Source organism: Podarcis liolepis (assembly GCF_965112155.1).
Source record: "Podarcis liolepis genome assembly, chromosome: Z".
Taxonomy (NCBI): domain Eukaryota; kingdom Metazoa; phylum Chordata; class Lepidosauria; order Squamata; family Lacertidae; genus Podarcis; species Podarcis liolepis.
The window spans coordinates 42729373-42743815 of NC_139570.1; the positions used below are offsets into that span (position 1 = coordinate 42729373).

At 43.0% G+C, this 14443-nt stretch overlaps 1 protein-coding gene across 4 annotated transcripts in view; it reads left to right on the plus strand.

The window, feature by feature from the left end:
• Window positions 1–230: 230 nt before the first annotated feature.
• Window positions 231–14443, plus strand: part of LOC310698544 (syntaxin-binding protein 1) — a 53713-nt gene continuing 39500 nt past the window's right edge. For 2 of the 4 annotated variants that reach the window (XM_083485873.1, XM_083485876.1), the window contains exon 1: window positions 234–465. In XM_083485873.1, coding sequence (XP_083341999.1) covers window positions 429–465 — 37 coding nt within the window. In that variant the 5' untranslated portion in view covers window positions 234–428. Of the gene's footprint in view, window positions 466–14443 lie in introns of all 4 variants that reach the window. The other 2 variants (XM_083485875.1, XM_083485874.1) reach the window with 2 other exon arrangements.

Below are 14443 nucleotides of genomic sequence, written 5' to 3' on the forward strand. Positions count from 1 at the left end.
CCGCCCCTCCCCAGAGTTGGTCGCTGAGCAGAGCCGCAGGCCGTGCGGGTGCGTATGTCTGTGTGTGTGTGTAGAGAGAGGGGGGAGAGAGAGAGATGCTGAGCAGGCGGCGCGCTGATTGGCCCGGTGGGGGTATGACGCCATCCACGGCACCACCAGCCTCTTTCTGCATCAGCATCAGCAGCTCGCATCACAATCCGACCACGCCCTGCCTGGACCTGCCTCCTCCTCCGCCGCCCCCCCTCCGCATCCTTGCCCAGACTGCCCTCCCTCCTTCCTTTTGCAGTCAGCTGAGAAGCCAAACCGGAGTGCAGTTTTGTGCGGGGTTTTGAGCCGAGCAGCAGCAGGAAAAGGAGAAAAGAGGAAACCAGACGTGGGGATTCCTCACCACACAAATACCTCAAGAAGAAGAACAAGAGAGGGACGTCATGGCACCAGCTGGGCTTAAGGCTGTGGTGGGAGAAAGTAAGATTAAACTCTTTATGTTGTTGCTTCCTTCCTCTCTCTCTCTCTCCCCCCCCCCCCGCCCACCTTTCATTTAATGGTCAATGAGACGGGGGCTGTCTATTCCACCGCCTCCTGCTCCGTAGTCCCCATTGTAAAAATAAATAAGGGACGCAGCTGCAGAAATCTGGACAGTTGGTGGTAGTGATGAATGAAATAGAGTATTAAGAGGGATGGAAGGGGGAGATTTGGAGCGTCACTGCAGACCTTACGTTTTTTTTGTTGGGTGGGGGCGCCCTCGATGGTCGAGGACGCTACGGGTCAAGAGATCCTTTCCAACACCACCCTTTTTATACAGTTAGTATCTATTCATATTATGAATAGCTTCTTGGCCAAAAAAGAGAAGCGTTCGTAACTGGAAGGGAAAAGGCAGAGGGGGACGCTGTTATTCTGCAGTATGTAGAGTGGAAGATGAGGGAGGGAGGGAAACAGTACCGGCTTGACTATCCCCCTCATCCTTGCCCCGTTTTAAGGCGAGGGGCGCTTTTACCAGTAGATGTATCCTTAGCAGATCAATGTAAGACTGGTGTCTCCTGTATCCTTAACGGATTTATCTGTGACTGGAAATTATAATTGTTTTATGGCCTGCAATACAGAACATGGAGAATGTGTCTCTGTGTGTGTAAGCGTCAACTGAGAAATCCTCTTGTACTTGCAGGTTCATTTGGGGTGGGGGTGGGGGTGGGGGTGGGACCCCCCCCAAATCCAGTCCTTTATCCCACCCCAAAATCCAGTCCTTTATTCTCTCTATCCGACTCCTCCCCCACGCACAGTGGAAGATCTAGCGCAGATCCTGCAGTGTCAGTGCAAAACAGCCCGGTTGTTATCCCTCCCACCAATATCTCATGTATTTTTCTCTCTGCCATCCCCCCTTCAATAAAGCAATAATTATGGAGGGGGTACTTGTGAAGAATCCAACAAAATTGAGAAGTCCTTAGAATGACAGCATATAATAGAAGCTTTTTCCTGCATGGGAGGCTGAAAATGAGAATTTGGTTTATATGTGCTCGCACTGATTTAAGGGGGGGGGGCCTTTGCACACGGAACTGAAATGCTATTTTTGGTCCTTTTGAGTTGTGCATTCTAAAGTATATCCAGGGAATGGTGTGGAAGGGAGATTTGCTTTATTGTTCATCCTGCAAAATTTTGCATTTTATTTTTTTTCTTAATGTGCCAGCCACATACTAAAATGTATCAATTATATAGGTCAAGTGACATATTGCCAAAGTCCTCTTCCATTTGTACAATGCAAGTAAATAATTTCAGTCCTTTGTAGGTACGCAGATAAATAGTGAGGACGATAAGGTGGTGGTTACTTTTAATGGAGGGTATGTTGCTATGGCTCATTTAAATCCGCCGTCTGTCTGAAGCAATTACAGTTAAGCCGTGTTTTCAAAGCCAGTGCTGTCCAAATTATATCAGTCGTTTAAAAAAGAAAAGCAACATAATGTTAAATTATTATTATTTTTGCTTTCTCATAGAAAATGAAAGGAGCAGAATCATAGCTGGGAAACAGACCAAAAAGGCGGCAGCTGGGGGGGCAGCAGTGGTTTTTTTTTTTTAGTATTTAGGCATCTTCCTCCATGTTATGACACTGGTTCAGCACTGCAGTCAGATGAGGCTGGAGATGGTGCGTGGTGCCATGACTTGGCGAGGTGGGGGCTGGGGAAAGAAATAATCCTCTTAGATTTATGGCCTGCTTTATGTTGCACTAAATCACCTGTCCAGAGACCACTGATCAGCATCTCTGCCTGACTGTTGCGTGTTCTCAATTCTAAAAAAGGCATTGAGGCTCAGGTGCTGCTAAAAGGTGGCGTAGGGGGAATGTTTCCCCCCTGATTTAGCCCAAATACCACCCTTTCCTGCAAGGCAGGGCAGAATCCCCCTCCCTCTCTTGAGCTTCAATATTATTATTATTTTTCAGAGGGGGCAGCATAAAAAAATAAAAAATGAGAAGAGCTTTGTTTGTGTTGTATCCCCACTTGCTGAAAAATAGGCAGGAACGACACAAAAATAAAATCAAAGCGTAATGATTGAGGCAATGAGGGAAATGCTAGCCAATCTCAGTGTTTGCTTTTGGTGACCTCTAGCCCATGCACTGCGAATCCCCCCCCCCTTAGGTATATCGTACCTTGACACAGTTCCGTTACAGCAGCAACTAATCATCACAATCATCAACCAATGAAGATGGTAATGTGAATTTCTTGGTGGTGATACTTAATGCTGTGAAAATTGGGCAGAATTCAGGACCCTGTTCTGTGGTTCTCCTTACAAGCCATGCTTTAGGTCTCTCAAAAGCGTGTGTGAGAGATGCTTAACAGCAGACTATCTGATTTATACCGATATGAACCTGGCTGCCTGTTGAGATGATCACCAGAGGCCTTGCTTCAGAACATTCACCTTTTATAGGGGTGTCACTGAGCAGGGATTCAAACTCTTGTCTGCCAGCTCCTAGCCAACCCTCCAACCGCTATGCCACACTAGCAGTCCTCATAATGTTTACCCTCCAGCAAATATTCAGTAGCATACCTACAGTGTCTGAACATAGATACCATTTTAAAGTTATCATGTTTTTATCCTTTGATAAAGCCAAGGTCAATGAATATCCTTTAAACCCAATTGACCACGTCTTGTGACTGTGAGTTGCATGAGTTTTAATGAAGCAGAGGTGCAGAGATACTTAAGAAGCTGTTGGGTGGTTCTGTTGTATCTAAAGCAAGGGTGAGGGACCCATGGACCTCCAGATGTTTCTGGACCATAGTTTCCATTATCATGGACCATACTATCTAGGGCTAATAGGAGCTGGAGTCCCAACAACATTGGGTGGGGAGTGGGTGCTCACAGGTTCCCCACCACTAATCTAAAGGCAGAGCTATAGGCCTGCCATACATGTTATGGGTTGTATCCAACTAAGTTCTACTCAGAATAGACCCAGATAAATTAATGGATTTATGGGAGTCAGCTCCATTATTTTCAGTGGGTCTTCTCTGAGTAGGGATAGCATTGGATACAAACCAGTGCTGTTGTTTTCTGATATATCTGCAATACCAGGGTTGACTACAGTGCCTTGTCTAGTGTATTTGCAATGTCAAACATTATTATGATTGTCCATCACTCTAAGCTGCCTTACTGCGTTTCCATTTCCACCATTCCCATTCAAAAAATTCCTGCATGATTCACAAAGCTTAGCCCTCTCAATTCCTCCTCCTGCATTTGTATTCCTGTCTTGGCAAATCCTAATTTCAGTGAGAGTTCTAATTTTGATTTTCTTTCCTTTTTAAAATGGAACTTGTGATTTATTCTTAATTAGACTTTCCTTAGAGTGGGCCCATTGAAATCAATGAACCTAAGTTAGTTCTGCCCATCAGTTTCCATGGGTTTTACAGGTGCCATGCAATACTCATTCCTCACTTGTAAGAAATAGTTATTCTAGTATGGCAGCACCTACACGTTGGAACTCCTTGCCTGATGACACCAGGCAGGCATCTTTAGTGTATTCTCTTTTGGCTCCTGCGGAAAACACTTTTGTTCAGGCAAGTCTCTCTAGATATGCAAGATGTTAATGACTTTTAACCCCTCTTAAAATGTTTTGGGTACATAATATTTTGGCTGCAGTTCATTCATTTTCACCTTTGTATTCTTTTTTATAAAAACGTGCACCTAGACATTCCGTTGTTGCACCCATGACCTAGGTTTAAGGTGCCATGTAGCTCCTAGCTTTCATATCTCAGTTTCAAACACTGCTCTCTCTTATCTGTATCCTGTTGTGAAACACTGTTTTGTGGGCAGAACTGTTGTGGCTTTATGAGTTCTGTGCAGGGATGCATTGACCTCTGCCTGTGTTTATCTGAGGGGCCTCCATGGCGAGACATTGGCCAGATCGTGCAACATGCCTTCACAGCCCCTCTAGCCATGACTTCCTGATGCTTTGCATCCTCAGGGATGAAGTTATTTCCTGCCTTTCGGTTTCCTCTGTGTGCTCATTCCTTGTTTCCATCTGAATTGGCTTGTGATGGTGTAGGAACCTCTGAATGCAGCCAACTTTCTGACCCTCAAGAGGCTGCCTGGCCTGTCCTTGCTGCACATCCTTGAGTGTTTTATTTTCCTGGCTGGGATGTGCCTTGTGGTGATGCCTCTCACTTGCCAGGATGGAGGATAGAGAATGATGTGTGGCTATTGGTAGAAACTTGCCCACCGTACAAAGGTGTTACTTGCATTTTCTGCTCTGCCCACGTCTGCCTTTGGCTCTGACCCAGCACTAGGAATGTGGCCCCTGGAAAGTTGTTTTGAAGTGAATACGGCCCTGAGACTGAAAAAGGTTCCTTGCCCCAGTGTACCTTCTTTGAAAAGGTGCTTGCTACACCAAAGTCAGTCACATCTGCACAATGCATTAAAAGCACATTTAAAGCACATTTCTTTATTTATTGGGTTTTACCTTGGTGGAAAAGATCCAAGGAGTTCAAGGTGGCATCCTCAACAACCCAGTGAGGTAGGTTAGACTGAGTGGCAGTAACTGGCCCAAGGTCACCCACTGAACTTCAAGACCAAGTGGGGATATGAACTCTGGCCCTCCTGGTCCCAATCTACACCACACTGGCTTTCATGGTTGTCCCTCAACTACCAATCTAGGAAACTATAGATTGGGGGAAGAGGGCATGACTGAGGTGAGAGTGTGGCCTGCGAAGAGTCCCAGGGGCCAGATAGGGAGACTGGGAGGCCAAATTTCCCCACCCCTGTTGTGATGTTGAACTGAAATCCTGCCTGCCTTTGTTTTTTACCCACTGGTTCTAGCCCTGACCCCTGAAGCAACAGTGACCAACCCAGCTCCAACTTTTCTTCAACAGCCCTTCTGATCATACCATGCCTTCCCTGAATCTGGAGACCCAGCATGGTATAGTAGTTAAAGTGTCCTGCTAGGACCTGGGTTCAAATTCTAACTAATCCATGAAGCTTGCTGGGTGAATTTGGGCCAGTTACTCACTCTCAGCCTAGCTTCCCTCCCAGGGTTGTGGGTATTAAATGAGGAGGGAGAGAACTGTGTAGGCCGCATTGAGCTTATTGGGGAAAGGGTGGGCTATAAATGCAGTGAATAAATATGAATAAATAATTTTCTCTTCACCAGGCTAACAATATCATGCTCTGTTCCTGAAAGGACATGGTTTCCAGGCCCTTAGCATCCTGGGCCTCATCTACACTGTACATTTAAATCAGTATCATACAACCTTAATCAGTTGTGTCTTCCTCCACAAAATCCTGCAGACTGTCATTTGTCCAGGGAACTGAGAATTTTTAGATCTCCTGACACCTCCCTTGCAAAAGGGGACATTAAAGTTTTGCTTGATCTGACATTTACTTCATGTTATATGTTAAATGCGAATTATATGAAAATGATATATAGGTGGTATCTGACACCAAGTAAGTTAGCAAAGATGTATAAATCAGAATTATATACCTGTTGGAAATGTAAGGAAAAAGAAGGTACCTTCTTCCACATGTGGTGGTCATGTAAAGCTGTGAAAGGCTACTGGGAGATGATTTATAATGAAATGAAAACAATGTTGAAAAGGGCTTTTATTATTAAAAAACCAGAAGCCTTTCTCTTACGAATATTAGTTTTGACATAAAGGAAGATCTCTTTATGTATGCAACAACGATAGCCCGAATAGTATATGTTTAGAAATTGAAGGAAGGTACAATGCCGGCTAAGGAGGAAGGGCAGGCTAAACCAAAAAATATGCTGAATTGGTTAGTTTAACTGGCAAATTAAGAAAACAGGAAGGGATAATATTTAAGAATGTTTGGGAAATGTTTGTTGAATATTTGGAGGATTATTGTAAACATTTAAAAACATTAGCAGGAATAGAATAAATCTAGCAGTGAAAACATAAACAAAGGGAAAATTGGTTGAGTTAAAATAGGGACTAATTAGAGTTTGCAGCAATGAAGGAGAACTTTAATGAACCATGGGGGGTGGGGGGGAGAAGGAAGTCAATCTTTAATGTATGGATGGTTTGATGTATGTTGATTTACAAAACTGAAAATGATAAATAAAATCTACTTAAAAAACAAACAAACAAGTTTTGTTTGACTGTTGCACTGAACACAGGTACATGCTATCTCTCCACATGTACAAGTGTTTGTGTGAAAATGTGTACATTTGTACTCAGCTGTTCATTTGTACTCCTCCGCTGTTGTGTACGCAGGCTGTTACCTTGTTGAAAATGGGATATAAATAATTTTACCGGTGTACTGCCCAGCTGTTAGCGGTGTTCCCATTCAGCAAGGATACAATGAATGACATTCAGCAAGGATTACAGCTGCACACTTGAACAATCATTCACTGGCATCATTCAAGAGAGTAGAGTTCTGTGTACACCATAGTTGAACGTACACACATCAAGTGTTCACTCTTTCACACAAATGCTGTTTCATGTGTACTTGTTCCTGTGGTCAGTGTAGCATACGAATGAATCTATTATTGCACGTTCATTGACTGTTACCTGTGTGAATATCTGTACAGTGAATGTTCCATGAAGGCTGAGATGTTTTCATATTTGCCAGACAGCTGTAACCTAGGGCTATATCTCTTTGTTGATTTAGGATTGGAGATGAACGGTTTAAAAATATTTTGGCTAATTTAAAAAGACACCCACCCCAATTAATTGGGTTACTTATTTTTAATCTAAGTCCTCAGGGGGTGGGTGAAAACATGGGTGGCTGGTACCATTTTGGAAGAGGCATATTTCCTCGTTTTACACAGAACCAGTTTTTTTAAATTAAATTATTTATATGCTGATATTCATAGAAGTTTACATTTATACGTAAAATCACCCAATAAATATAAAAATATTATGATGAGAAATCGGCTAACTAATTATGGAAATACATTCTTAATTGCCTGTTTAAGCCTAATGGAATAGAAAAGTTTTCAACAGGCATTGAAAATTTGAAACAGACGGTGCCTGCTGAATGTTTTGGAGGTGGGGAGGGGTGATTAACAAAATCAATCCTCCCGGCAAACTGGGAATATCCCCTCAGTCACACAGTTTAGGACATACCACACCTTTCCTCAGCAGAGTTTCTTTTTCTTTGAGAAAAATAAGTCTTTCACAAAAATGTAAACTAAGCTTTAGTAATAAAGAAAACTACAACAAAATAACATGATGAGAGAAGCCAAATAAAACATGAGGCAAGTTTGAGGCAGGAAACAAGAAGAGGCAGTTGTATCCCTCATAACTGACACTCTCAACTGAACACACCCTGAAGAGAGGGGCTGATTCTGGAGCAAAGCACACAAGCCCCGCCCACCAGATACCAGGCACTCTACTATTCAAATTAGGCCCAGCTGTTTTTCTTACAAGCCACTTCTCACTGTGCCTAATTTGAATTAATCAATTTTAATTTAGCATGTAAATTCTCAAAACCTTCTTATTTAAACATCCAACAATTTCTGTACAATCTTGTTTGTTCTCACTATACAAAATTGTATCATCTACCTTGCTTTATACCAGGGGTCAGCCAACTTTTTCAGCAGGGGGCCAATCCACTGTCCATTAGACCTCGTTGGGGGGCCGGACTATTTTTTTTTTGGGGGGGGGGAATGAACGAATTTCTATGCCCCACAAATAACCCAGAGATGCATTTTAAATAAAAGCACACATTCCACTCATGTAAAAACACCAGGCAGGCCCCACAAATAACTCAGAGCTGCATTTTAAATAAAAGGACACATTCTATTCATGTAAAAACATGCTGATTCCTGGACCGTCCGTGGGCTGGAATTAGAAGGCAATTGGGCTGGATCCGGCCCCTGGACCTTAGTTTGCCTACCCATGCTTTATACCTTTGTACATTTCCATTCTTAGATCTAACTTTTTCTTAAACACCTATTTGCACCCTATAGTTCTTTAACCCTTGGCAATTTAGTAAGTGTCCAAGTGTTGTTTTATTCAATGCTCAATTTCTTCCTTGTCTGCTTCTATCAACTTGTCAGCTTCTTCTGCAGGAAGTTTGTCGATTACTTTCCATGTGTCAGGTTCACCATTAGGCACTGCTTTTGATAGTTGCTCTGCTGGCACACCTTTGTTAACTCATGATGAGTGTCTGATTAAAAGTTCTAATTGTTCATCCATATAATCACACACAGCTTCTTGTCCTGACTCTGTTTCCCCTGGTAAAGTACAGTCTCTTACTTGGACTAGTTTTCTCTGTTCTTTCAACTTCTGTGATCAGTTTTACTAGAACCTCTTCAGTTACCAAATCAGCATTAGTCTGTTTCTCTTTAAAATAGTTCTAATTAGGAACACATGCACAAGATTGCTCTCCTTCTCTAAAATACACTACTCACTTTCACTTCTCCTGTCCTTGGATTAAGAATTATGTAACCTTTGCACCCCTTCTCAAAGCAGACAAATATTCCTAACTCAGTCCTGGTGCTAAGTTTGGTATGTCTTTGTGCTGGCACATATGCAAAAGCTTTTGTTCCAAAGACTCTAATGTGACTAATGTTCGGTACTCTTCCAAACCAAAGTTCAAATGCTGCTTTATTTGCAGCTTTTGTTGGCAGTCTGTTCTTCAAATATGTTGCTGTCATACTTGCCTCACCCCAAGACTCAAATGATAAATTAGACTTCATCAACATACATCTGACCATCTCCACCAGAGAGCAATTCTTTTTCTCCGCTATTCCATTTTGTTATGGGGTAAATGGGGTGGTGTGCAAACGTTTAATACCATTTTCCTCTAGATAAGATTTGATGTGGCGTGACATGTACTCACCGCCGTTGTCTGAAAGTATTGCTCGTGGTTTCCTCCCAAATTGATTTTCAATATTTGCAACAAACATCTTCAATTTCTCTGCAGTTTCTGATTTTTCCTTTAAAAGATAAGTTGTGCAGTATCTGGAATAATCGTCAATAAATGTTAAAATTCACTTATTTTTCCCATGAGACGTTGGTTGAATTGGACCACATATATCAGTATGAATAAGTCGCAAAGGCTCTGTTGAACCTCTCTAGCTTTGCTTGGGGAAAGAAGGTCTTGTTCCTCAGCAAACAGCTTTCACATACTTCACCATTCAGGTCAACTTTACAAGGTTTAATCTCCATTCCTCTCACCAAAGTCTCTATGTCCCAGCCTTTTGTGCTACAGATGAACACAGGTTGCACTTGAATTCTTTTTGACCATATTCACCCTTTCTTGACCTATATCTAGCACAAAGATTCCATTCTTTTCAAAATATTGTGCATGCAGAACTCCATCTTTGGTAATTGCACATCTGTTGTGATTAAAATTTCCATCAAAACCATGCTTGGTCAGAGTTGACACACTCAGCAAACTGTCTGTTAATTCTGGCAAGTAAACTACATCTCTCACTTCATTACAAACAGTTTTTCTGCCGTCAACACACTTATCCGAACCTGCTCCTTTTCCTTGCACAGAATTTTGTGCCCATTTGCAACCCTAACTGCTCTGGTGAGTTTTCATTTAACTCACTGAAAAAATTAGCATCACATGTCATGTGCAATGAAGCTCCTGAATCAATTAACCAACTAGAAGAGTTACTGTTCCTCATCACTGGTCATCGGCCACTCTGGCTGCAGTTGATGAGGACTGGAGTCCAAGAATATTTGTGATTTATGGAAATAAAAAGTGAGAGGGCACTATGTATCAACCACCTCAAGCCCTACAATTGGCAGAGAGGGCTCTGTTGGTGTTGCCTTTTCTGGCTGCTGCCCATTTGGCATGGATTGGTGGTGGGACCTTCTCGGTGGTCGTTCCCCATTTGTGGAGTCTCCTTCCTTGTGAGGTACACCTACATCCCTCAATTTTGACTTGCAGGTGAAATTTTAAAACATTGCTTGTTTACCCACTCATTTGAAGGCATGTATAGATATCAATTCCTGGCAACCATGAAGTTAATAACTGCGTGGGTGAGGTTTTTCTTCTTCCGTATTGACCCTAACACATTTCAAAGCAGCTGATCTCTTCCTTGGGAGCACAGTGTGCATAAATAATATAAAATAATATTCAGTAATCTATTAGGATTTAATGTTACACAATAAAATTAACTCCCAGACATCAGCAAATAATAAACAGAAATTCACTCTTAACAATTACAATAAATAATTACTAAACTCTGATCAATAAAAATAACTAGTCACAATGCATAAAATACCACAATACATACAAAACCATGCTAAAGGATAAAACTGAGAAACAAAGACACACGACTTATAAAATCATAGAATTTTAAGGTTGGAAGAGACCTCAAGGCGTTCAACCTCCTGTAATGCAGGAAGCACAGCTAAAGAATCCATGACAGATGGCCACCCAACCTCTGCTCAGAAACCTCCCGTGATGGAGAGTTCATCACCCTGTGAGGGAGCCCATTCCAAATGCAGAGAACATTTGTATAGCCTCTTCATGCAGGTGATTTTTGATGGGGCTGTGGCAAGGGAAGAAACTCCCTTCACCTGTAATAAAAACTTCCCAAAGGGTGCTGCTTGTGCTTCCTGTCCCACCACACATGTTAATTTTTAGCCTTGCCCTGAATCTGTGTTGCTTTATGTATTTATTATTGCATTTGTATCCTGCCTTTTCTCCAAAGAGCTCAGTGTGCTATGCACACTTCTTCTCCCTCTACATTTTGTCCTCAAAGCAAACCTGCGAGAGAAGTTAGTCTAAGAGGTAGTAGTGACTGTGGCCCAAGGTCACCCAGTGGGATTTGTGGCTGAGTGGGGGATTTGACCCCTGGTCTCCCAGCTACTCAGTCTGACACTCTAACTATTAATACAGCACTGTCTCTCTGTCAAAGTAGTTATGGGCATCTGCTTACAAATCTCCCTAACTAGATTGTGGCTTTTTTTAAAAGAGTAAAATAAAATGTTGCCCATAGACATTTGTGTTATGCAGAGTTTGTTGTCGACAGCCCTGATGCTGAGGGATTTGGACCAGCACCAAGGTGAATCAGCAGTAGCGGAAGCTGCTACGGGTTGGTTGATTCTCTTAGGAGGTCACCAACCTGGCACAGTTCTTCTTTCTTTTCGTTGATTCTAGGAATAAGAAGACTGCCAGCTTCCTAAGATGGCATGGGCATGATAGTCTGATTCTTATTTATTAATAGCTTGCTTTTCCTCCAAGGATCTCTCAAAATGTCTAATGCATTGCCTGCTAACAATCCCATGGCATTTGGTGGGTTGGCTTTGCTGTCTTCTACATGGCAACTACTCAGGGGATGCTATTTCCCCAGCCCCACCCCTCAGAAAGCTAGCACCTCAGGGAGAACACTTCTAGCCTGAAGTGCTTGTTTTCCAGCAGCAAAGAGGATTATTGTTGTTGGCTTTTCCCCCAATGCGGCAAATGAATTGGCCTGAAGTGGAACATAGGAATAGAGGAAGCTGGTGTATACTGAATCAGACCATTGGTGCATTTAGCTCAGTACTGCCTGCGCTGATTGATGATGACTTTCCTGTGTTTCAGGCAAGGGTCATTTTGAGCCCTGTCTGGAGACTGGGAGCTTTTGCATGCATAGCAGATGCTCTGCCACTGAGCTATGGCTCTTCGCTTAAGGCAGGGGAACATAGGAAGCTGCCTTATACTGATTAGGCCATTGGTCCTGCTAGCTTAGCATTGTCTACACGGGCTGACAGTGGCCTCTCTGGGTTTCAGGTAGGGAGTCTCTCCCAGCTTTAACTGAAGATGCTGGAACATTCTACATGCAAAGCCGTGAAGCTATGACCCTGGTACAGCTCTAGAAGAATCCTACAGTTCTGTTTGTTTGTTTGTTTGTTTGTTTGTTTAGATCTGCTGGAAAGCAGCCATGAGAGAGGGCTGGACTGCATGCTTGCATCTATGTTACCATCATACTGCTCAAGCTATACATCTGTAAATAAATGGATCAAAAATATCTATTCCATTCCAAAAATATCTATTCCAAATATCCATTGCTTTTGTGCAATGATCTTCAGAGGAAAATATAGTCTCTTTGGCTGTCCTGAATACGTACTATCGCTCTATTAGCAAAATGGGCTAGTTGGTGCCGATAGGACTGTAGCCAAAAACGGGCTACTGAGAAAAAAGTGGCTGTATTCACATACTGTGTGGAACCTCAAGCTTTGCAGACACTAGGAAAATACCCTCCGCCAACCCGTGTGCTTGGTGGCCACCGCATGCCGAGGGCCTGTTGGGGTAGGGAAACAGAAAATGTGGGAGCGGAGGTCAGGAATGGAGTATCTTGGAAAAGATAGCTCTCTGACTATCACTCTGAACAGGAGTACCCTACACTGTAACATTTCGTTGCAACTCTCACTTGTTACTTCTGTTTTACACATTGGTAATAGAGACATAGGTCTCTTCCAGACTCCATTTTGTGCCGTGTTTCTAGGCACTGGTCTGGGCTTTAAAGCTTGGGCCTATGTTTGGAAAGCCCAGTGCAAAAGGAAGTCCGGATGAGCCTATAGTGCCTTTAAAAAATACTACTAAAATGTATTCCAGTATCGCCTAAAGCAAAGTGTGTCCTTTATCTGAGGAACAAGTCCCGCTATCAGGTCAAGCACATATTTTTTTCCAGCATGCTATTTTAGCAATGTCATGGTGACGGTGTCCATTTTTATCCTTCCTTCTGGGTGTTGTCCTTTATTGATCTGGTTGCTCACCTCTCTCCTCTCTTTCCTTTCTCTCCTTCCTAGCAAACTCATGTTGTTATTCTTCCATGTTTTTGAGACAATGTTATTCTCCAACCCACATCCCTTTTTGCATTTCCCCCCAAAAAAAGCCAAAACAAAGAACTCTCCAGTACTGTATAGGGAAACTGGAAAGTCCCATTCTTGTATATGTGGAGTGTTTTAAAGGAAGCGCCCCACACACCCAGTTTCCAGAGAAATGTCCCCTCTGTGTGTCCCCTTGAAACCTCCTTTCCCTCTTTTCCTTCTTATTAGATTTCCTGAGCTGAAAGCAGAGAGAAGGAGAGGGAGAGAGTGTGAATGTGTGTCCTGAGCAATGCTGCAATGCAGTTCTGAGGATCAGGAGCATGGCACAAGAAACGGCTGAGAGGGCCAAATTGTGCTTTGCTGCAGAAGGATGGGGAGGTTAGCCACTTCACACACCTCCAAAATAACACATCCATCACCCAAATAAATAATAATAACTGCAGAAAACTTTAAATTTAAGGGAGGGAGAGAGAGAACCTTTAACTGCTATGTAAATGGGCAAGTTCAGAAATGGTGGCTATTATTTAAATGGAAAGGCAGGACCTCTGTGCCTGCTCAGCCTGGTGGCCAAGTGCTCGTAGTTCTTTCAGTGTTCTTTTTACAATCTCTGAAGCAAACTTGTACCGGGCAGCCCTTGAAATAGAGCTCTGACCTCTATTTTCACATGGTTAAACAATGAAATATACACCTGCAAGAAATAGCAGTGGCCACTGATTCAGAGGGCTTCAAAAGAGCATTAGACAAATGGAGGATCAGGCTATTATATATGATGGATATGTTCTTCCTGCACTGTTGCAGGCAGTATATGCCTCTGAAGACCAGTTCTGGGAAATCACAAGTAGAGAATTGCTATTGCAAACTGGTTCAGCTTTCGGGCTTCCCACTGGGGTGCCTGGCTGGCAACTGTGAGAGCAAGATGCTGAACCTTTGGCCTGATCCAGCAGGACTCCTTCTATGTCCTTAAGATGACACTTGGGGGGGGGGGAGAAAGGCACCTTCCTGTGGCTTAGCTTGCTTGCACAAGTCATCTGGCTGAAGAATCTCAAAGCTTGATCTCACTTTGTATGGTCTGCTCTGTGCTGCCTAAGGGGAGCTAAAAGTGTCATTCCTTGGAGGTACTGATCACTGCCAGGAGGTTTGGTGGATAGGAATTGGCGGATCCCTCACTGCAAGAAGTGAACTAAGGGAACCAGGCAGAGGGCCTCATCAGCAGTGGTGCACTCCCTCCC